General features: G+C 30.3%; 1 protein-coding gene across 2 annotated transcripts in view; it reads left to right on the top strand.

Annotated features, from left to right (window-relative positions):
* The window catches only part of raptor (regulatory associated protein of MTOR complex 1), a 123452-nt gene that overhangs the window by 93911 nt on the left and 5284 nt on the right, over positions 1-24257 (top strand). For both annotated transcript variants that reach the window (XM_035362570.2, XM_035362571.2), the window contains 6 exons: positions 4027-4151; positions 8156-8257; positions 17477-17583; positions 17737-17867; positions 18114-18203; positions 22402-22518. In XM_035362570.2, coding sequence (XP_035218461.2) covers positions 4027-4151; positions 8156-8257; positions 17477-17583; positions 17737-17867; positions 18114-18203; positions 22402-22518 — 672 coding nt within the window. The remainder of the gene's footprint in view (positions 1-4026; positions 4152-8155; positions 8258-17476; positions 17584-17736; positions 17868-18113; positions 18204-22401; positions 22519-24257) is intronic.

Below are 24257 nucleotides of genomic sequence, written 5' to 3' on the forward strand. Positions count from 1 at the left end.
ACAGCAGAAATAGTAGATGATGTTTTGGTTTTTAGGAGTTTTTTATCTGCAGCAGTACATAATTTAACTGTATTTAATACATTGCATTATAAAAATAAAAATTAAAAAAAAAAAAAAAGGTCGACTTTGTTAAACAAGTTTTTTATGAAAATTTGAACTCAGTTGTTTTAAGTTCTACTATCAATATTATTCTTTAATGCCATTAGTTTCTTCATATCTAATTTCTTTTTTTCAATATGTACACTCAATGCCATAAAAATTTTCGCACCAAGAAAGAGTTGTCAGACTGAAACGAAGTTTTACATATGTAAGTACTACTTTGATATGAGTAAGTGATTAGAAAATCAAAGAAAAAAAAAGAATTATTTATAGCAGAATAAAGTACACATGAACGGAAGGTTAAGTACTCTGTTTGACCACCTCAAGCACGAATGCACAAAGCGATACGAGCCGATATTGAGGCATACAAGTTCCATATGGTGTCCTGAGACATCTTGTTCCACAGTTGCTGTAAACACACCTCTAGTTCGACCAGTCTCATAGGCTGTCCAACTTACCATCCCAAATGATTCCAGATATGCTCGATTGGTAACAAATCTGGGGATCGAGCAGGCCAGGTAAGGGTGTTAATAGGGAGGCAGTCTTGTGAGATCCCTGCTGTGTATGGCCGAGCATTGTCTCATTGAAAACAGGCTCCTGGGAGCCCTGCCATGAATGTCTACACATGTGGCTGAAGGATGTCATGGAGATACCGCTGGCCTGCCATGGATCAATATTAGGGGTGACCATATATCGTAAGCAATGGCACCCCATACCATCAAACCAACTGTGGGAACGGTGTGTTGTTGTAAAGTGAAGGCAGGATTGAGACGTTCACCACGGGGCCTCCACACGTGAACACGATTGTCATGACTGGTCAATTTGAACCTAGATTCGTCGCTGGAAACAACCTGGTTCCATTCCGTTAAAGTCCAATCCTGTCATGCACAACACCACTTCAAACGGAGGCGCTGGTGGTTGGGTGTCATTGGCAGCACATGTAATGGGTGTCGCGATACCAGATGTGTTTCAACCAGGCACATTGCGATGGTTCAGGAAAACACAGGTGTTCGTAATGAAGCTGCTGCCTGTGTCTGGGTAGCGGCCAATGAGGCAGTTGGCTTTACGCAGGCATGTCGTATCATGTGATGGTTGTCTCAACAACTGGTCTTTCGAGGGTGTCATGAGCCTGGTTGCCGTGTAAATGACATCTCTTCTGTCCACTGGTCCCAACACCTGCTCACAGTAAAATCAGAGCGGTCTACCTGATGAGCTACTCGGTGAGCTGACCACCCAACTTCCATCATCCCGATGATTCTTTCCCTCTCCAACACTGCTGATATTGGCTTTGACGGCAGCATAACGGCATCTCATTACGTGTTTTGTACTCCAAGAAGAACGAAGTTTAGCGCACTCTAGTGGCATTACACAATGCACATTCACGCTGCATTTTTAATCCTTTGCATATCTACCTGACATGTACCTTCATGCCATGTTTCATTACTATCCCACGATTATTTTTTAGTGCACATATTTTTATGGCAATGCGTGTAAATTTAATCAATATAACCAAATGAACTTAATTTCTGTGACATATTTTAATATGCACGTATATATATGTTCATCCAGATAGCACAAAAAATATTCTAAGCCATATATATATGGCCTTCCCACTTAGAGGTTTAACACCAAACTGCACATGAAGGTAGCGCATTTGTGTGAAAGAAAACAAGAATTATATACAAAGATGAAAACAGTATTTAATTTTGTTAAATTATATGGTGATGTTATATTTGATTGATTAACAGACTGGTACTCAAAGCTAAAAACAGGGAGAAAAAAAAAAAAAAAAAACTTAATAAGTTATGCTGTTACCTTGAACCTTCATACAAACCTTACACCTATTACCCATAGTTATAGTGAGGTGATCACCCATAGCAGATGGTAGCAATAGCTATTCTTTCATTATGGAGTTTCCGGTTGTCTGAGACTGGCTGTAGGAGGTAGCATGTTCAGTGTCATCTAAGATGTTTTCTGTGGGATTTTATGGTAGAGGGAATGTGGCAGCTAGTCCATACGAGAAATTCCTTCTTTAGATAATAGTTAATGATGTTGGCTGACAGCCATTGCCCTCCATGAGGAAGACATCAAGACCAACTATGGCAGCACATGTTCTCACAGGAAGTGTAGGACATCATCTTCATACTGTGCAGCCATCATAAAACAATTTTTAAAATGCACATTTATATCCCATTAAAATTCCTACCCATATCATGATATTGTCACTTCTGAATGGGTGATGTTTGATGGTGTTCTGGTCCTGATTCTGTGAGCCTTGTTTTCTGCAGACCAGTACACAATTATCGTCTAATTCCTGAGCAATCTGGATTAACCCATGAACAGAATGTTGTATGAATCTGAGACAGTTCAATGAAGGTGCTGATGACACCACCTTAATCACCCCCTTCTGCACTTGATTGGCAACAAGCACTTGATGATGAATTATTAACAAGCACCTGATACTTGGGTATACTGTCCCTTTGTAAGCCTTTGGTGTCCAGTATTGACAGATATTGTTTTACCAAGTGATGATGGGACCACTAATGTAACAGTTGTGGTAACACTCGCTATTCAATACCACATGGCCACTTTAGAAATATGCTGATCTGCAGAAGAGTAGTAACCCTTGGTTAACTAAGTGTAGATCTCTGGACAGCTGTTTGACTTGAATTATTTTTACATTCAAGAAATCACCAATTAACCAACTCCTAAGAAAAGAAAGACTGTTTGCTATCTGCCATTCATCATCTTTCAGCTATAGAAACACAAATATGATCAAAAATTATCCTGTGAAATTTATAAATTCTTCATATCATCATTTAAATGAACCTCCTCATATCCTTCAAAATGCTGGTATCTTCAACAGCTACCTAGTTAGAATATATTTGGACAGTCATTTGTGATTGCTGTAATGTACAATATCTGCATGCTGCCATTTACATCGGCAGAGATTATCAGCCAGTCATGTTCAATTTTAATTTTCAAAATCACTAATTAGTCCAAAAGGGCAATTTGGCTAGAAGGACTATTAATTTCATTTTGGCATTTTACTTTGGTTCACGATAAATGTCGGTTCACTTTTCAAATTGTTGCCACCAAATATTAGAGCTCTGCATTATATTTAAAGAAATTCAATAATGAAAAATCTACATAAATGCATATATGTTTCTAGCATTGTGATAAAAAAAGGGTACCTAGAGGCATCCAATTCTGAATAACCTGGATGTTTAATAATGAATAATGAATTTCCACCTGAATATGGGCATATGGAAGCCCACATTTGGAATCTGAAATTTGTTTTATTATCTATTTCATATTTTATAAAACTTTAACAAATTTGTGATTAATAAACTAAGCGATTTCAAAGCAAGCAATGGCAGCACTGTAACCTCCCCCACACGCACACGAAAAAAATTTATCTTTAGTGCATGAAACCGTGTATTGGAAATTCTAAAGATATGCTCATTTTAAAATTAATTCGCGATATTCCTGTTGAACTGAATTTTATGGTTTAAGTGCGAAGAACAAGATATTTAATAAATAAAGGTATCACACAAAAGGTTAAAAAAAAGTCCCTTTGGAATGTAATGTAAAATCTGAAAGCTTTCAGGTTTTTAGTTTTTCTACATTGTGTTTTTAACTTTTTGAATACAGTACATATGCAAAATGCAATAATTTATGAAAATAACATATGGAAGTACATGGTGCAGAAAATAGAATTAATGTTTGAAAAGTACCATATTAGATGAAATGTGGGAACAGAATATAAGTGCATATTAATAAAAAATTTCTCTTATCTATGTTGAATGTGGCAGTTATTAACTTATGATTAAAATAGTTGTATATACTGTTGTTAATATTTTCAAACATTATTAATTTTAAATTGGCTTAAGTGCATGTTTTTTATTATTATTATTTTTATTTTAGCATATGGGATTGGGAAAAAGGCTATTTATTGCGGTCCAATAGCTCTCATAATCTGCAGAATGTTCGAATAACAGCTTTAGACTTTATTAATACCCATGATGATACCTTGCTAATGATTGGTTCTGGTAAATACTTTCCCTCCTTCTTTTATAAAGGTTCTTTTTTATTCTGTTATGTTACTGAAAGCTGAAGTAATTTGGTTAGTTATTTAGCTGAGTACGAAAAATTTTCTGCATTATACTTGTGTTTATTTCTTGAATAAAATATGTGTTAAATTTTTAATAAGAAATCTCTAGAATCTAAGAAAGAATCTTCTACATATTAATGTAGAAGTTGAGCTGGGAATCTTATTTTTTTAATCGTTTTGAAATAGTAATGAAAGAGAGAATAAATAAATATGTGTATTTTAAGAAAATATCACAATTTTTGTAAATTTAGATCAAAGTGTAATTTAGTTCAAAACTGTAGTGCAGTATTATTTTATGTGCATTTATGCACAAATGTAAGGAAGATACTTTTCTTATAAACATAGTTTATTTACTTAATTCAATGTACATATAAGTTGGAAAAGACTAAAACTACCTATTAAGATTAGATTTGATAATTAAAAATCATTAGCCATACCTATAAAATATGCTCAGCCATAGATGAATTTTTCATAAGTGAAGAATATCTTATGTTTGATTTCTGATACTAAAGATTCTCAGTTAGGTCTTTTTTTTTTTTTTTTTTTTTTTGAAATCTAAATGTTTCATACTTGCATAAAATTTTATTAGAAATATTAATGTTTCATATATGCTTATATTTTTATGTTTGTGACATTAAAATTAACATTGAGTTATGGTGATTTATGCATCATGTAATTATCGGTGATTTCGATTAATCAAGATACATAAATCGATCAGTATTGATATATGTATTGCATAAGTAGTAATGCGTCATGTTTTTAAAAATTGCTTCCTCAATACCTTATTCTTTATTTTTGTAATTTTCTTAAAACTACTTGTAGTGAGTCATGATTTTAATATATTTAAATTATCTGTTTGTCTTATATTTTTTGATAACATGAACTTTGCTAACTCAAAACCAGAGGATCTGAGCAAAATAATTTGTTAAAAATAAATTAGTATTAATTTTGAATACATATCAGCATTAAGTTTGACTTATAGAAATTCCTTTGCATATGAAACAGTTAAATATATTCATAATTGTTTGAACAGTATTCATAACTGGATACATGAGTTTTTTTTTTTTTTTTTTTTTTTTTTTTTTAGTTAAATAAGAATTTTTGTAATAAAAAGTTGTATGCAAGAAAAAAGTAAATTTTACTCAGTTCAGTTAGAAATTTCTTGTTGAATTCCAAAGATTGAGTAGTTTTTTTAATATTTTTAAAAATATGCAAAATTTATTTATGATAGCAATTACTGTAATAAAATATTTACTAAAATATGTTTGACATTATATGCTAGAGTTTGTTTAATACAAAGTCTGTAATCCGGACGTCCATTATCCAGGATGATCTATAATCCGGATCTCAAAGCTACAAACTTTTTTTTGTATGCTTTATGCATGTACGTAATGCATTTATGCATGCGCGCTTAATGTTACACATGCACGTTTAATGTTTACACATGCGTGTTTAGCACAAAAAAACAAAGCAACTTGAACAACTTACATTGAACGAAATGTTTAATAAAGTAAACAAATAAATATTAAACTTTTTATTTTTGTAAATTTTTATACCTTTTAGATCATAATTGTTCTTTATTTCATAAATTATGGTTTCATATTTTTAATTGTATAATTTCTGCATGCTATCTTACCAGATTTAAATTGATGATCTATAATCCAGAAAAACCCTTAATCCGGAATCACCGAAGTCCCGAGGAGTCCAGATTACAGACTTTGTACTGTATATGTATTTGTGCATATAATAAATAAATTTGACTGTGACATTGATAAAGATGGAAGTGTTAAACGCCTTCTGCTACAGATTTTTCTCTTGATAATAAGCAGTCACAGATGTTGCACTTAATAATAAGCAGTCACAGATGTTGCACTTAATCTTTTTTAGACATAATTCATAGAGTAATAATCACAATAAAGCGTTACAAGCACCAGGCTGAGAACAATCCACTGCTTTTTAAGTATTTCAGATATAAGTTTTGCACATTTGCAGCTTTACAGCTGTAGAGAAATTCAGCGTGTTAGCTATACAAAAGCAGGCATGAAAAGATATATACATATATATAAAGACTGACAAAATTTGTTTTTCAGAAAAGAGGCATTGTATTGCTTTATTACTGTTTGGTAATTATTATTATTTTTTTGGGGGTTAAATTCTGTTTGAAACACTTCAGTGGTACTTTCACAGTTATGAGATATTTGCATTTTTAACATTATATAAGAATCATGTAGTTAGTTTTTGGAATTACATATTTTAGAAAGAATTATTATAAGCATGTCACTATTTTTAAAATAAAAAGGAAAATAGTCAAATTAAAAAGCAAGCTGCAGGCTTAGTTTCATAACTTCCATGAACGTTTTCAGGATCCTGATCCCAGAAGTCAATTTTATTTAACCATGTTCTGTTATTCAAAATTCTAAGTGTAGTGTAATTAAAAAAAAAAGTAGATTGGAAGAGTTTTATTATTTGCAGTATGTATTCCAGGAGGAAAGGCACAACATTAGATGAAGCCAGATTGAATATTTCCCCAGGTGAAAAAAATACTGAGAAACATGTTATTTCTTTCCAATCTGTGAAAATAAACTAGCATTTCATGTGTATGATTGTTTTGAAAAATATCATAAAAATAAATATTTTTTTGGCTCTTTGATTTTCAGTTTAAGTAAATATAATATTGAAATGTTTTATATTTGTATTTCCTGTTAATTTATTAGTAAATTTTCAGTTCTTGCAAGCCAGACTTGATCTTTATGTCTTTTCTCAGGAACCATATTCCTTTTTAAGTACATTTATGTTCTATAAATATAAATGGAGCTATATGGAAATGACAAATAAAAGCACTTTAAATTATCATATAGTTGGTGCCCTGGAAAAGAATACAAACTGAAAACTCTCTTATAAAACGCAGTTGCGTTAATCTGTTAAAAGTCTATAACAAATTAAAATTTTACCTATATATATATATATATATATATTCAATTGTAAACAAAGCAAGGAAATATATATGTACAGTCGAAAGTCGTTAATTCGGACACCCATAATCCAGAATGATCTATAATCCGGGCCTCAAAGCTAAAAACTTTCTGCGCATGCGCCGCGTTGACACATGAGCATAGGCGTTTACGCGTGCACGTAAGACCATTTACCACTGTGCATATGCGTGTGCGCAAGCGCAGAATACATTTTTGCGTGCACGTTTTATGTATAACAGACGGCATAATCTAAAATTATCTAATTATCTATTTCAGTTAATGTTGATGATTGCGTTGTTCCTTAATTTTCGAATTGGATCTGGCTTTTTTGGCAGACTGTAAGAGCAATACTATAAAAGTAAACTTGAACTTTCAATTATGTCAAATATAATTTCGGATTCTGGAGCTCCCAAAGGATCGTACAAAACGAAAGTATGTTTCGATGTCCATCAAACAAAAAGTGAAATTGCTGCGAAAAATGGATAAAGACATGAAGAATGTGGCAGAGAGGTTAGTGAAAACGAAAAAATTTCGATTGACAAGTTAGTCGGTATTCTCGACACAACAATTAACGGGACTTGAACAGCAGAACTGAACAAGAAATTGTGTCTGTTTATAGAATTAAAGAGAAAGTATTATCACATAAAACGAAGCAACTTAAAACAACTTACATTGAAAGAAATGTTTAATAAAGTAAACAAATAAATATTAAGCATTTTTTTTGTAAATTTTGATACCCTTTAGATTATAATTGTTCTTTATTTCATAAATTAAGGTTTCATATTTTTAATTTTAGAATTTCTGCATGCAATTTTACCAGATTTAAAATGATGATCTATAATCCGGAATCGCCGAAGTCCCGACGAGTCCGGATTAACGACTTTTGACTGTATAATATACAAGGCATTTAAATAATGTATTACTAAAGAATTATGTATCACTGCATCTTTATATTTCACATATTTTCTAGATGATGGTGCTGTAAAATTATGGAAGAATTATGTTAGTGAATCTGATGTTAGACTTGTCACAGCCTTTCAAATAATACAAGATCTGCTGCCTTCAACTAGAGGTAAGATTTAGTATTTTGATTTTTTTTTCAGCATTTAGTGATGTATTTAATCTATTTCTGAGCATAATTAAGTTTTATCATAGGGAAAAAAGTATTGTATTATTTTATAAAATTTAGTTGCTTAAAAAATGTTACTTATTATAGAAATATGACATCTAATATTGGATTTTTCAAAGAAACAAATTTGAGAAATATGCTTGATATCCTTTTAATAATAATAACATTTTATTTGTAAAAATTGGGTTTTGTATACTCAAATTATATATTTCTTTCTTAATATTGTATCATGTGCTTTTTATCTTGAGATAGACCTTAGGATTAAATTACTTTAAATTGCATTTACAAAGAAAGGTGATTTAATAAAATAAAATTATCTTATGGAAAGAGAAAGCTGTGGTCTTCCCTATGACACAATTACCATAAAACTTACAGGGGTGATCAAGCATGTAAAGGAAATACCAAGTATGGTATTTTGCAATCAACCAAAATCGCATATAAAGTAGTGCATACACTTGTAGTAAATGTAGCTGTAAAGTTGGCAATTAAAATCTGTCTGTAGTATTTGAGCTGTGCTGTTATCAATGAGTTCCATATTATGATTCTTAAGAAATTTTACACATTATATGCTGGGAAATTCAGGTCACTTTGTTTTCCATTGTACCAAATGTTTCATAAATCATGACCATTTGCAAATTTATCCAGTTTTGTTTGAAATTTTGGGGCAATTGCTGATAAAAATTTTGTTGCTCTAGTAAGGCTGCTATCACATATGATATTTATTACTGGAACATAACATTAGAAGGAACAATTCTGGGAAGTGAGCTTCTGCGAAATCGGGTAACCATCTTCACTTGGTAAACAGTGCTGAAAGCCAGACGAGAATCGGTTATCGCTCAGATTGGCGAAAGTAACATTTCAAGTGACAATTGCTTTTCCATGTTGTATTTTGTATTGCTCATACTCTTTTCATTTTAAACTTTAGTTATGGAAAATAATAGTGATTTACTTAATAAACATCAGTTTATTAAGTAAATCACTTTTATCTTGACTCTGGCGATTCTAAAAGCTAAAGAGAAAAAAACGTGCAAAGAGAAGTCCTATTCTTTGTAATGATGTGTTGTATATTTGATTTTATTATTGTAAATAGTTATTTTTGTATCCATATATTTATTTAATAACTTTTATCTACATGATATAATGCGATTTACTGATAGTTGTTTTGTGACGAGTCAAAAATTTTTATTGCATTCCCAAAATGTTAAATATTTCATAAAGGCTACTTGCTCAATTTTTTTGTTTAAATTTCCAAGTATAGTTACAAATACACAGGTTGTGTGTAAGTGGGTGAATTTTAATGACTAGCCTAATGCACAAAATGCACTTTTTGCATTAAATGCACAAAATTTTTCAACTGTGTATTCCATATCCATGATAATGGGCAAAGAACTGATGACTACAATTGCTGACAATTACACATAATCGTTATATGAATTATAAGTAACTTCAAATAAATTTTCTGGCAATGTTCATTTTTGTATTCATACACACACACACACATCTAATTAGTCATATATTTACCTACACATAGGGAGAGAGATGCGACGGGTTAGAAATTGTTGATGTATGTTAGTATTAATGTATAAGATTTTTATTAATGAATGTATATACAAATGCTTTTCATCATTCATAATAATAAATCCATAAGTTTCCAATGTTTCAATATGTAGCATTTATAATAAAAATACAGTTCTTAATGTGTTTATAATCTAAAAAGCATTTCATTAATAACATGAAGATAATAGCATACAAATTTAATGTGTATCCTCACTATTACATAATCTATGTTTTAATAAATATACATAATTGCTGATTATGCAAGTTCAATTTAAAAGTAATAAAAGTAATTAGTAGAAAAGTGAAGTCGTGCATATACAGTCATATTTTACAAAATTATTTCCTGTAATAAAAAAAATTCTATTATATAACAATAATATTCTTTTCACATGATCAGCACGAAATACCACAAATTTGGCAAACTTTTGGCGACGGGTAATTTGTAAACAAATCATCAGAAATAGCATGTCATAAAAATATTGTCTACTCTGAAATTTCCACGGTTATAAATTTAATGAATGTATAAACATTTAAAAATTACTTAGAAAGTTATACTAAAACAAAACAGCAATAGATATGTATCTTTTTCCATATTTCTTCAATTAAATCAGCATCTATTTCCACTATTTATGATTTCACAACGAGTATCATCGCCATATTGAATATTACTCGTGATCCTTCAGAAGCGGAACTTTCGTCTGATTGGTTCATATATACGTGAAACACGGCTCCAGACGGAACATTTTCAGGAAGGTTCCAAAATGTTGCTCATAGCCGGGACATGTTGTGCCTTGCTAGATGAAATATTTCTCAGAAACCTGTCATTTAAACCAGTGCTACTAGAATCTCGTTTCTCCGAATTGTCCCATGTAGCTTCGTGCATCCCTAGAAGTGATAGCCCCTCAAGATAAACAGCTCTTGTGAAAATTGCTTTTACAATCAGTCATTCAACAAAAGGGGGACAGTTATGTATCTCCCATTCTAGTCAGCCGGCAAAATTTGACTCGTTTTATTCATCTTTTATCTTTTGAAAACATGACTTTATACATGTTTTCAAAAGATAAAAGATGAATACGACATGCATGACTTTGTATATGTTTTCAAAAAATTCAATTTATATTCGCTTACATATAAATTGAATGAATATATATATATATATATATAATACTCGATTCTAGTACGCACTGACCATATAGGTCTTTTATCGTTTGTTCTTTCTACTTTACTTTAAATTATAATATTCAGTTTAAATATGGCCTTGTTCTACTAACATATATATTTTGACACAAAATCAGACTTTTTCTGAAATATCATGCTGATTATTTTCCATATTTCGATTCTATGCTTCAAATTATGTCCAAGTGCTAAGTTTTATAAAAATCTCATCAGCTACCTTTTTTCAGCACTCAAAATTTTAACCACACAGTTAATTGAATTTGGTATGTATTTAACAGTATCACTTTTTAAATTAAACTCACTTGGTTTCTTCTTTCATAATTTAAAATTTAGGTTTAATCCAAATAAAATTCATAAATTTTTCAGATTTATTTTAAACATTTGTTTTGTTAAATAACTTTTAAAAACGTTTCGAAAAAAAATTTTGAATTATAACGTATACAATTTTTACCACTATCTTGAACTAGATAAACACAGACCAGCAAAAAATTACATTTTTTTTAAAAATTCCTGAAGATGTACTTGAATTCATACATTGTCACATTTTGAAATTTGGCATATTTATTATAAGTGATAATAATACCATGTGTGGTTTATGCAGTTTGTTACTATCTTTAAGCATCTGCAACATTTATTTTTAACCTTAAATTTTCAAATAAATTTTTATTGAGGATTATTCAGATTGACTTTCTTTATTTCCATTTTTATTAATAATGTGCAAAAAATATTAAGAATATGAGGAAAACTTTTTTTTAATTTATAAAGTCTATTAATCAAAAGATGTTGGTTTGGGGGGGGGGTTAGCAGAAAGTAAATTTTTACCTTCTGCTATTTTACATGACTTCATTATATGCAGTGAAATTTATTTTCAGATTTGAAAATGGTGTTTCACATATGTATTTAATGCTTTTAAATATTTTAAACAATAAATCATAAATATTGTAAATAAAACATGCAGCTTCAGAAAGGTAGCGAATGCAACAAATAAGAATGGTTCTGAAGGTGTTTCGTATCCAAAGATATTTTGTGGCATTAACTATGTAACTTTGTGGCATAACTGTTGTTTATGTTTGAAGGGTCTGCTGACATAATTCAGCAAGACCCTTTTTTTTTCAAACAAAATAAATTTTTTTATATAAACTTAAAACTTTGAAAAATCGCTTTTTTAAAAGTAAAATTTCGATAGAAACATTCAATCCTATAGAGATGAAATTAATCAGTTGAATTGCTGAAATTCAACAGTCATGTAAAAATCATCTAGAACTTAAGTTAATATCTTATGTGGGATGATCTTTATTAAATAAATCTCAGAAGACAATTTTTGAAATATAAATATTAATATTATTTTTATCCCTAAAATATGTTTTTCTATGTAGCATATTTTAGTTATATGCTTAAAATTCTAACTTAGAATGTATTTGTCAAGCAAGACCTGAATTCTGTTAATAAGTGATTATCACTGTCACACTTATTTCTACATTATTGTTATTCCTGTTACATTTGCTATTATATTACAGTTTATTAAAATTGCAAAATAATTTTAAAATTTTGTGCTTTTTCTATGTACATTTCGTTAATTTTATATCACCCAAAGTTTTAAAGTCTGCACTTCTACTCTTTCTATTAACTCCATCAAAAGTACAAGCTGAGTTTTACTAACGAATGAGAATCAAAGTTTAGAAAGAGAATATTGGCAAATCGACCATTGGCACTGTATTTCTGATATTCCTCCGATTGGATAACTATGCGGATTTTTGGTGGATTTCTGGTTTAGATTCCTCTGATTGGATAATTATGCAGGTTTTTGGTGGATTTCTGGTTTAGAAATCATGCACAAATTACTTTTTTTTTTTTTTTTGTAAAGATGGCAAAGCATGTTGGGGCTATCTTGCCTAAGGAGAGGAATGCCTTTGTGCAACACGTTTGAAAATTGGCTCATATTCGCATTGCACATGCAGAAAGTAATAAAAATCAACATGCAACCAGCTCGTTCATCTGGTTTGGATTTCACGACAAACTACTAGTATTTAGCTGTTTTTAACCGCTTGGACATTGGTGAAACTGCTTAAATTAGGTGTCAGGTTATTAATCTATAATTTACTATTTGATTTGCAAATATCTGAGCTATTATTAAATTCTAAGAAAGTTTTATTAGTTTTTTTAAACTACCACATTGTAATGCAAAGGAACATTTAGTTGCAGTTTGTATTACTGTATTCATGTGGTGTTTTGGGACTCTGAGCTAAAGATGGGGTGTTTATTTCCCTGCATTTTTCACCTTGGGAAGATAAAAGAGATGTTTAGATTAAGTGTCATTAGGTTTATCTTACAAACTGAAGTGTCAGAATAGTTTCAAAGTTTTAATTGTTTTAGCTGAGTTGACTTTTAAATGGCTGAGAGTTAAGCAAACAATTATTAATTTTATATAATTTAGTTGGAAAACAAATTCAAATGTGGTGTATTGCACGATAATACATCTATCAGTCAATAAACTACTTTGCAGAGCTGCTGTGCCACCAAAATAAGTATGTGTACTCAGTCATCCTGCATTTTCTCCAGATATTTACTTCCTTGCAATAATTTTCAATTTCCCAAAACTAAAGTTTCCATAAAATTGAAAATTGTTTTGGATGGGGGAGCAATATAAGGCTGAGACATTCTACTTATAGAACTGTTAAAAAAAAACAGTCCTTTTACAAGCTTTCTGTTTAATTGCCTGTCATATTTGGATGGGAAGTTGCATTACTATAAATTCTACAGCAGTACTATTTTTTAATACCCTCTGATTACTTAATTGCCATACTATGAACATACACTATGATTACTCAAACTTCATTTAGTCAAATTTTTAAGGGAATAGGTGTCAGAATTAGGAATGTGAAGGTCAGTCAAAATGAATATCGAAACGTGCTGTTCAAAATTGATACTAATTCAAAGTTGAATTTTGAATATTTGTTTTTTGATGAGTGTGACCCTTCAGTTTTGTTTTATTGAAACTTGACTATATTTGATTCTTCGTTTTTTTTTTTTTGCTTAGTGAAAATTTTATGCACAATATACCTATATCATAAGCATATAGTTTTAAATTATTTATGTGTTATTTAAAAAAAATTTAAAATACAAAAAAGTATTTAAAAAAAATTCAAAACTATTATTTACTTGATTTTTCCTATTCCTAAATTCTCTCGAGCTAATGTGGCTCCTTCTAGTTTGCATCATGACAACTATTTATGCAATTTTCCTATTTCTGCTCACTAATTACATACTTCCTGATGTGGAGGTACATGGTTTTGAACCATAGGCACTCTGTAATCTATAATCATTGTCAGTTTCAAATTTTGTATTAAACAAAATTAATTAAGCTTTAAGAGTTTGACAGTTTTGTTCATAGAACATTTTTTGATAAAAAAATATATGAAATATAAGTTTTTATATTAACTCTTTTACAAAGAATGTTTCAAAAAGCTAGTTTTTCCGTATACTGTTACAGATAATTTTAAAAATATACTCTTTAATATGTCAGTTACTGGTCTTAAAAATAATATGACTTAAAATATTTGCATCCAATATTAAGATTAGATCACTAGTTGTAGCAGAATAAAAGCTGGAATCTGTTAACCTGTAAAGTTTGGGAGAAGATTTAATCCTCTGTCATTTGGTGAGCATCTTTTAACTCAGTCTGTTCTTTGAGTTTTACTTCAAGTTTAATTTGCAGCTGAGGTGTCTAGAAAATGGAACTGTTGATTGAACAGGTGTTCAGATAAGAATGCCTGGGCTTTCACTCAGTTGAATAGCATGTGAAAGTTCATAGCAGTATCTTGTGGAATCATAGAGAATATAGAAAAACAATCATAGTTAGAAGTGATGGAGTAGTTCAGCTATGAAAATGTTCTTAGTGTGAGTATCAGTTGATGCTTAGAGTTTCAGTTGATGTTGAGTGCAGAGCTGATGGGAAAGCAAACATCATGGCTTGCATCTAGGAGGCAAGTGATGGAGTGAGGTGGAACGGGAGTCGATGTCATAATATATGCCATCCAGTAACACTGGCAATTGATTAGTGTTATTGGATTCAAGGCAAAGGATTGGTCAGGGAAGAGGTTAAGACTCTTTTATTGCCATATAAATTCAGAGAGGGTAGCTGAAAAAGTTATGTTGGGGAATAATTAATAATAATCATAAAAGAATGAAAAATAATCATAATTTTAAAATTTTACATAAATGAGTGGATCATGGGTGTGGGGGACTACAATTTTCAAGTTAAATTTTAGTAGAATCATGACTTATAGTTAAAAAAGGCAGCATGCATAGAACAAATACATTGCAGTTTGTAAATACGATTTACACAGATTTAGCATTATAGTCTAGGAATGTTTCTGGACCTTTTTCTGTTTTCATCACTGAAGATGTCATAATTCATACGAAGAATAGTGGGATTGTTTATGTTCCATAAGTTTTTATGAAATCTTTTGTGCTTTTCACAATAAAGTCATTAATTGTTGAGTGTATTATATAATGGATGGCTGTGTTTCTTATGAACCATTCATTCGCCTGCAACATGTGACTTCAATCCTAAAAATGAACTTTCAAGATTATTTCTCCATTTATGCAAATTCTAAAAGTGAAATTTCAACATTAAATGCATTTATTTAAATGGCTCAAGTACCTGCAATTAAATTTCTACAAAACTTAGGCTTGAAGATTAATTTAATCTCAATTTCGGAAAGACACTTTCCCATTAGCTGATTCACGTTAGATAACCAAGAAATTGCAAGTTTCAACATTCTGCATTTCTGAAAGACTGTGTAAATAGTATGTATATGAAGTAGAGACTGAATTTCAAGACAAGTCATCACAGTGCTGTTTACTCGCTGATAAGAACTTTGTGAATTAACGAACTTAGCTTTGAACTCTTGAATTTGCCAAAATAACTGCGCCACCTCTGGGTGTAAAGTGTGATTGCACCATAATTTAAAAAATTACAGTGATTGGTCGTAGGGCATAACAGTGGTAGAAGCTAGTAGCAAAGTGATGATCTGTGATCCTTATGAACCATCTCTTGTTAGTAATTTGTTGGAGAGTAGTGCATTACAACTTTAATGAATTAGAGTAACGTAGCTATCCCCAGAGAGAGCAAACAGGTGTGAGTATGGGACACAACATGGTCTTATAAACAACTGTCTTGTTATCTATGCTTAAAACACTGTTTGAGCAATTAACGGTCTGAGTTTTGATTTAGAGGATCATAACATATTTTATGTGGGGCATTGGTGATAATTGTTGATATAAAGTAACACCTAAATATTTGACCTATCTAAAAAATAAATAGTAAAGTTTTTGGAGTTCAAGGTTACTGTCTTGCATATCCAACATGGTATTGATATAGGTTATACAAAACACTCTTTAAAATAACTTTTGTCTATAGAACAACCTGATCTCATATGATAAAATAAAATTGAGTGACTACATAAATTCTTCAAAACATTCAAAGACAGTGGTATCTAAAGCCATCAAATTTTGAGTACGTGCACTCGAACATCCATCCCTCAAAGCTGAAGTTTTAAATTTCACATTTTTGTTATTTATTTTATGTTTTTCGCAAGTTTAATGAATTTTAGATATTTTTCCACTGAGAAACATCTGGACAATCTAACACACAACATGACAAACACCACTAAACGTGCATTTCAATCACAAGTGACTGCACACCTTATTAATTTTTTCACTGTATCTCTCTTAAAAAGTTGTAACACCAGCTTTTCCTACTTTATATCATATTTATTATGTTCTTACTTAAATAATTAATTTTTTGCAGAAACAGGCATTTCTCTGCATTTTGAGATAAGTCAGGCATGGCAAATCGTCAATATGTATTTAATATATATGTGCATGCATATATCTTATAGCTGGCATTTCTTCCTTTAGTAAACTGTGTTTCACTTGTGCATTTTAAAAACTGAATATTTTTTAAAAATATTTTCAACAAAAAATCATGCTGTCTCTTCCATCAACTCTCCACTTTGACAAAATTTCACTCTTGCTTGCCTCACTATTTGGAGGAGCATTTGCATATGATATCATATAAACTGAAAGATTAAAATTTTAAAAGTATTTGTTGTGATTGGAAACTTCTGCATTTAAAGATTTGGCAACATTGTGCTCTAGAATATTAAGCATGCAAATTGCATGCTTAATATTTACTATTAAATGCTATATTCTGATAGCTTTCTGAATACACATATTTATTAGCTGTTTTTCAATTTTTCAGCTGTAACATTAACATTATTTTTTCTATACTTTTCACCCAAATTATTTTTTTAATAATAAACCAAGTTTATAATTATTATTTTTTTCATTTCGGGTGTTTGTCAGACCAAAGGCTGTCTAAAGCAGCTAATGCGTATTTTTTTAATTTTGATTCTTTTTTTAAAGGATCTGGACTGGTTCTTCAATGGGAACAACATTCATTACAATTACTAGCTTCTGGTGATGTGAGACACATCAGAATTTGGGATGCTGAAAGAGAATCTAAAGTTCAGGTAACCATATTTCTTAAGCATTATCATTCATTATCTTATTTGTAATATTAAATAGTCTTCTCTTTCTTTATTGCTTATATCTTTAATAATCGAAAATAATTTTTCTGCATTTCTATAAATTTGCAGACTAATTTTTATTTAATAATTTTTAAGGATATTCCTACTTCTGCAGACAGCTGTCTAACTTGTTTATCTTCAAACCCAGAATATGCAAGTCTGGTAGTTGCTGGTTGTGGAGATGGAACAGTCCGTGTATATGACAGAAGACTGCCACATAATGAATGGTATTTCACAGTTATTTTTTCCCCTTCATATTTTTTACTGCTCCCTTTAAATAAATTATTTTCTTAAAAAGCAGCCATTTAAATCTATTTTTTGCATATATCTTATCTGTATTTGCATATGTTTTAATAAGTAAAATTTTGAAAATTAATTACTGTAATGTAATTTTGTGTATTATATTATTACAATTTTTATGCATAAGAATTCTATTTTATATGTTCTGCATATTTATTTTTTAATTCTTTTAGTGGTGTTCACATTTTTCAAGAACATTCTGGCTGGGTTGTAAATGTTTTACTGCAAAACAAACAAAATTCTAGCCAGATTGTCAGTGGAAGGTAATTTATTTTATAATTTTAATTAAATTTTTTCTAATGCTTAGACTTTATATAACCAAATTTAATAACTTTCAGTATTTTTTAGCTGTTTGGCAACAATTGAAAAGTATCTGCAAAGGGATTTTATATGTGTGTGTGTCATTATATGTGTGGCATTAACTGTAACTGCACTTTTGAATTATTTACTTTCTAACTGTTTATTTAATTGCATTATTTCATGTATTTAAAACTTTAACTTTAAAGAAACTGTATGTATGTATTTAACCATATTCATATATCAGTTATAGTACAGTTCTGCTTGTGTTTGCATACAGATGCATGCATTCTTCTACCTTGTTTTCATTAAATATAAAAGTTATGTTGTGAAGATGACTAATGATATGACTAGTTAAGTGAATTACTTCTGTTTCAGTATAAAGATTATGTTTTATGATCTAGTACACTATAATGGTGTGCCCAATATTGGACATAATGTGTCAGAGAAAGGATTATGCAAGGGATATTTCCAATGTTCTAGGAATTTAGGTATAATTGTTTTACTTGATTATTGAAGTGCAGTTTTTCAATGTAATCTCCATTTAAATGAATACATTCATCCTAATGGAAAACTAATTATTTTTCATTTATCCTAATGGAAACCATCCTCATAGAACTTCTTTGGTGTCTCCTCAATTCACATATTTATGGCATGATAAACTCTCAAATCGAATACCCTGTAAAGGTTTTTTCAAATGTGGGAATAGAATGCTCCCTGCAGATATTGAATAATTTCTGAAGTTTTCACATGCTTTTCCCTCTAAAAGAAGTGATTGATCTTGATTGCAAAAATGGTTGCCATAATTGAAAAAACAGTGCTACAAAGATGCATCTGTACCAATCATACAACTGAATCGGACTAAAACATTTTGTACGGGACAGCTGTATAAACATGCCAAGACTTTTGTCTTTGATAGCATTGCCTGTAAGTTCTAAGAAGTAAACTAGAGGTCAGTTCCTGGATCTTTGGAAACACCCAACATACATAATTATGTCTGTGTAGTTTGTAATCGTGTCATTATTGTGTAGTTTTGAGTGTTTAGAAGTGAACACTATTAAATAAATTTACAGAAGAGTGCAGATATATGTTGTTATACATAAAGCAGAATTACAGTAGTACCATCTAATAAGGGACACTTACTGGACCAGAAATTTTATCCCTTAAGTAGAGGTGTTCCTTAATAGAGGTAATTAATAATTAATTAAGCCTCTTAATAGAGGTAAATACATGCCTAATTCAAATGGACTGAGGTCAACAGAATTGTCCCTTAAATAGAGGTATTCCATTACAGGAGATACTACTGTATTTATTTATTTATTTTAAGCCACTTAGATTTCTTATGATTTTTATGGGATTTTTGATTTAAACTTAATTTTAGTGGTTATTAGCTATGGCAAATTATTTACATTATTGTGTAATAAATGATTTTTATTTTATAATATATTGCCTGACAAAGAAAATACCATACCATGAGGAAGCAAACACATTGCCATGCAAATTCCTTTGAGCGCATATATATCTATACTTTATACAAATGATTGCATTTGCAAACCAGTCATACAATTAACACACAGAATCTAAGCATTGAAACAAAGCATGAAGCCATCAGTTTTGGTGGAATCGCTGCAATAATATGCGAGTTTATCAGCCTCTCTCTCTCTCTCTCTTTTTTTTTTTTTTTTTTAAATCTGGCGAATGAAGAGAACAAGTAATGATATCATTGTGCTCAGAATCAGCAAACGGACCAAAATGTGTAGTGCTGTATGGTACATGGAGCAAGAAGTTGGACATCAAAACACATAAATACAATATCACATTATATCTGATTTATAATCTGCAACTGTTAAGAGGACATTTCCATTCCTCTAGTATCAATGTGGAGAGTAATAAAAAAAAAACTGGAATTTTGAATTTCACCCAAATTCCACAATATAAAAGGGACTGTAAAAATAGCACTTTTGCTAAGTTGTTTTTTGCAGAGCACATCTCACAAGGAAGTGAAAAAAACTGAGTCTTAAAATTTGAAGTTACTCATCATTTGAATTTAATAAACTGCTAAAAGTACAGCTGATTGAGTGGGTGCAGTATTTGTTATTGTGAATGAGAAGAGTGAAGTTTTTATGCTTGGTGTAGAAAAAGTTATTTGTAAAAAAGCAGCGCAAAAAATGGATCTAATGTGAAAATGTTTGTTTCGCTATTTAAAATACCAATTCCTTAAATTATTTACGTTTTGGGCATTCTGCAGTGTTATATTCCATTATACTACCAGAGCATTCATATCCACTGAATTTAGAAAGTATTGTTGTTCCATGTAACATAAAATCTTTTAATGTATCATATTGGCAAATTGCAAGTTCTTGGTTTTGTTATTTATTGTAGCATGATTTTTAATTAATCTTCCAAAATAAAATTATACGTTACTTAACAATGATTTAAAATCAATATGTGTATGTTATGTCTTTTAATTTATTTTTTAATATCTCTATTTTATGTAATTTATAATACAGATGTATAAATGCTGTATATTTTCTGATTAATTGTACCTTGTGTAAAAGTTTGTTTGGTACTTTCTGATTATCCCTCCAACCCAAAAGTCAGTAACGACTAATCTATTGCCAATGAGCTAATACATGAAATGCAAAGAATTTTGTAAAAGAACAGTCGATCGATAAAATTAAAAGAGCAAGAAACTTCCATAATGAAACATGTACCTTTTTAAAAAATCTTTATGTAATTTTTTTTTGCTCTGTTCTCCCTATGTACACAGCTATTACTTTTTGTCTAAAACAACATAAGAGAATTGTACAGATTTGGCAATGTGCTTGCTGTTGTTCTCCATGTGCATAGCAATCTGTTTTCATTAAAAGAGAAAGTGGAAAATTGCATAGATTCAGCATCCCACATTCTAGCATTTTGCTTGCAATTTTTCACATTGCATTTCCATAAGATTTGATCATTAAAAATTACAACTTCATGAAATATAAATTTTGCATTCTCTATTGTTGGACAAAATGCCATATTTATTAAGAAATGTAGCACTTTGATTTTTCATCAGGCTGTAAACTCCTCAAACCTATTATGATTTATCATAAGGAAAAAAAAATGCTTAATTAAGGTGAATTTGAAGTGTTTATCTTAGAGTTCAGATAACCCTTGAACCAAAAGTTCATCAGAGTAAGGTTGGGGGATCATGTTAATGATGAAACAGCAAAGTTATGGGGAGATGACTCTCTCCAAAGTGCTGTGAGAGCACTTGTTGAACAACTGTGGCAATGTGTGGAGGAGCACCATCTTGCGTGCATACAATGTCATTAATTACATTTTGTGCAAAGGGCATGTTGAAAACTTTCAATTCCAGTAAAAGTTGTTTTCCCTTTCCTTTTGTTGTCATTTTGTCCTTTACAATGCTCTTCTTCGTGAATGTTTTATGCTGGCAATTTTCATCATACGTGTATCATTCTAATGCCATTTCTGGTTTTTCAATCTGCTGATCAATTTTCAGGAAAGAAGTGGGTGTTTCCAATCAAAAATTTCAAAATTTTTTTGCTGTAACTGTGAGAGCTCCATTGTTTTAAATAATCACAATCTCAGGCATACACACTTTCGGATAACATTATCTGAAATTTTATTTTGATTGGTTGAGTGGATAGGCTGCTGGGGGTTCATATATTGGGGAAAGTCTTTTTTTTTTTTTTTATGATCAGCATTTATTAAGATGTTCAAAATAATTGGATACTGCTTTATTTCCTTTGATATTAAACCTAGAGACACAAAATTTCTCAAGTTGGGATGCAGAATTTTGTGAAAACAGTAAAACAGTTGCAATTCTGGAAGAGAATGGTTTTACAAATTTACAAAATTTAACTATATGAATAGTTCTGGTAAAAAGTCCAGTTGATAAAAATATTCTTACTCCACTAATTAATTAAGTGCAAAATATTTCTTGTGATTGCATCGTATATTCACTAAATCATTTATGATAACTAATTAATCACTTCTGCAATTTTGTGTTTATTGTTCATATCGCATTTAATCGGGATCAAGATGTATTTATTGGTATGCATATTATAATTATATCATTAATATTGATATAGAATTTACAGTCATGATCACAATTCAGTACAAATAAGTACATTTATTATGTATATATTTTTAAATCAGTGTTGCTGGAGATGTGAGGTTTTGGGACTTGAGACATTCTACTAGTGTGAAATCTATCCCTCCTACACATGGTATGACAGCTATGGCAATCCACACATCTCTAGATTTAATTGCATGGTTAGTATGTATAAGTTTTTTCTAATCTATTTTTCTTTTATTTGAATTGTTAAAAAGGAGCTTTAGTTCCTTTCTGTTGACAATATCTTTTACTAATAGTTGTTAATTTGTTAAGCTAGTATATTACAAATATAAACTATTTTTATGATAAAATGTATGTTGCCATAATTTTGTGTTCCTAAAAAAGCAGTAACAGTGTTTAAATGTTGCACTTTTGTCTCTTTATCTTCATTGTTATATATATATATATATGTAATTATATTCTTTGTATAGTTAATTTCAGTGTTTATCTTGTGTCTGTATCTTAATATTGGTTATATTCCTATTTCCCCAACCCCATTAAAAAAAAAACAATTTTGGACGTTTGTGTTAAAAAAAAATTAGTTTTTAATTGTATATTCTGTTTAATGCATGTGCATATTTATTTTGTTTTTATATATTTGTATTGTGATGTGAGTTTTATTGTGCATAATATATTGTAAATTTTAATCCTTATGAGAAAAATATGTATTCATTTTATTAAATATATAAATTCTTAGTTTATATGCCATATTGTCATCATCAACTTCAGCCATTCCCCCCCCCCCATTCATTTAAACATTTTTAAAGCCAGAGCAGTGAGAATAATATTTGCATTTCCTGTTACTTTCTTTGCAGAAAAATGTTTTTTTTTTTTTTTTTTTTTTTTTTTTTTTATTACACTATTGTTCTGCTTGAGGAGGGAAAAAATTTTTTTTTCATTTTCGTTGTTTTTGATATTTTACTTGCAGCTTTTTTTTTTAATTTCACATTTGTTTCCATCTGCTGAATCCAGATCTTCTGATAAAGTTAAATAATGACATGTTTATAATAATTTAACTGTGGCATTATAATATTCCTGTAATATTATAGATCTTTTTTTTTCATATCCCCTGCCTCCCTCTTTCTGCCCTCATTTTTTGGTTGGAAGTTCTTTTGAGAAAGGGGAGAATGGAAGTTTTTTTTTTGGGGGGGGGAGTAATGCTTATCTTCATGAAATTTTCTACAAAAATGAATAAATTCACAAAATAAAAGAAAATAAAAATAGGAGGGTTATATAGAATGTTAAGTTCCTTTGAAATATAGAGTTTATTTTTATGCACATAAAAAGTTTATATACATGTTAAATTTTGTTCAGAAACTTATTATTCAAGGAGAAATAATCAAGTAACTAATATATGGAGATATATATGTAAGACATAAAAAAAACATGATGGCTGCTTTAAGAATAATTGGCAGCCTCAAAATTGACTATCCTGTATTATGCTCTCCCCGTAAATTCACCTGTTTTCCCAAATTCGAGGTCTTTCTGTGTTACATAACAACCTAAAATTAACCAAGCAAAGCTTAGTTGTACACCTAGTATAAATAGCTAATAAATGCATAGTCTCCCTCTCTTTCGCTTGCCTGCTGAGAGCGTGTCGCTCAGCCTCTGCTAGCTATTCGCCATTAATTAAAATGTAATTGCATATCTAAATTTTTGTGGCAACCCCTAGTCTTCTAACACTAATGTGTTAAGAAATTTGTTATTCAAGAATAAATGATGTTCAGCTATCAAGCTGGTCGTGCTTTTTCTAAAATTCCATCCAATCATCCGCTAGTTTGCTAGGCCATAATGTCCAGTCACCTACACAGCCTACAGTTTTTTTGGCCATGACTAGAATGTGATTGTTTTCATCTCCAAAAGTAAATTATTACATATACACTGACTACCAATAAGT

Source organism: Stegodyphus dumicola, chromosome 7, assembly GCF_044657685.1.
Source record: "Stegodyphus dumicola isolate Sdum_Otavi_A_Nest chromosome 7, ASM4465768v1".
Classification (NCBI taxonomy): Eukaryota; Metazoa; Arthropoda; class Arachnida; order Araneae; family Eresidae; genus Stegodyphus; species Stegodyphus dumicola.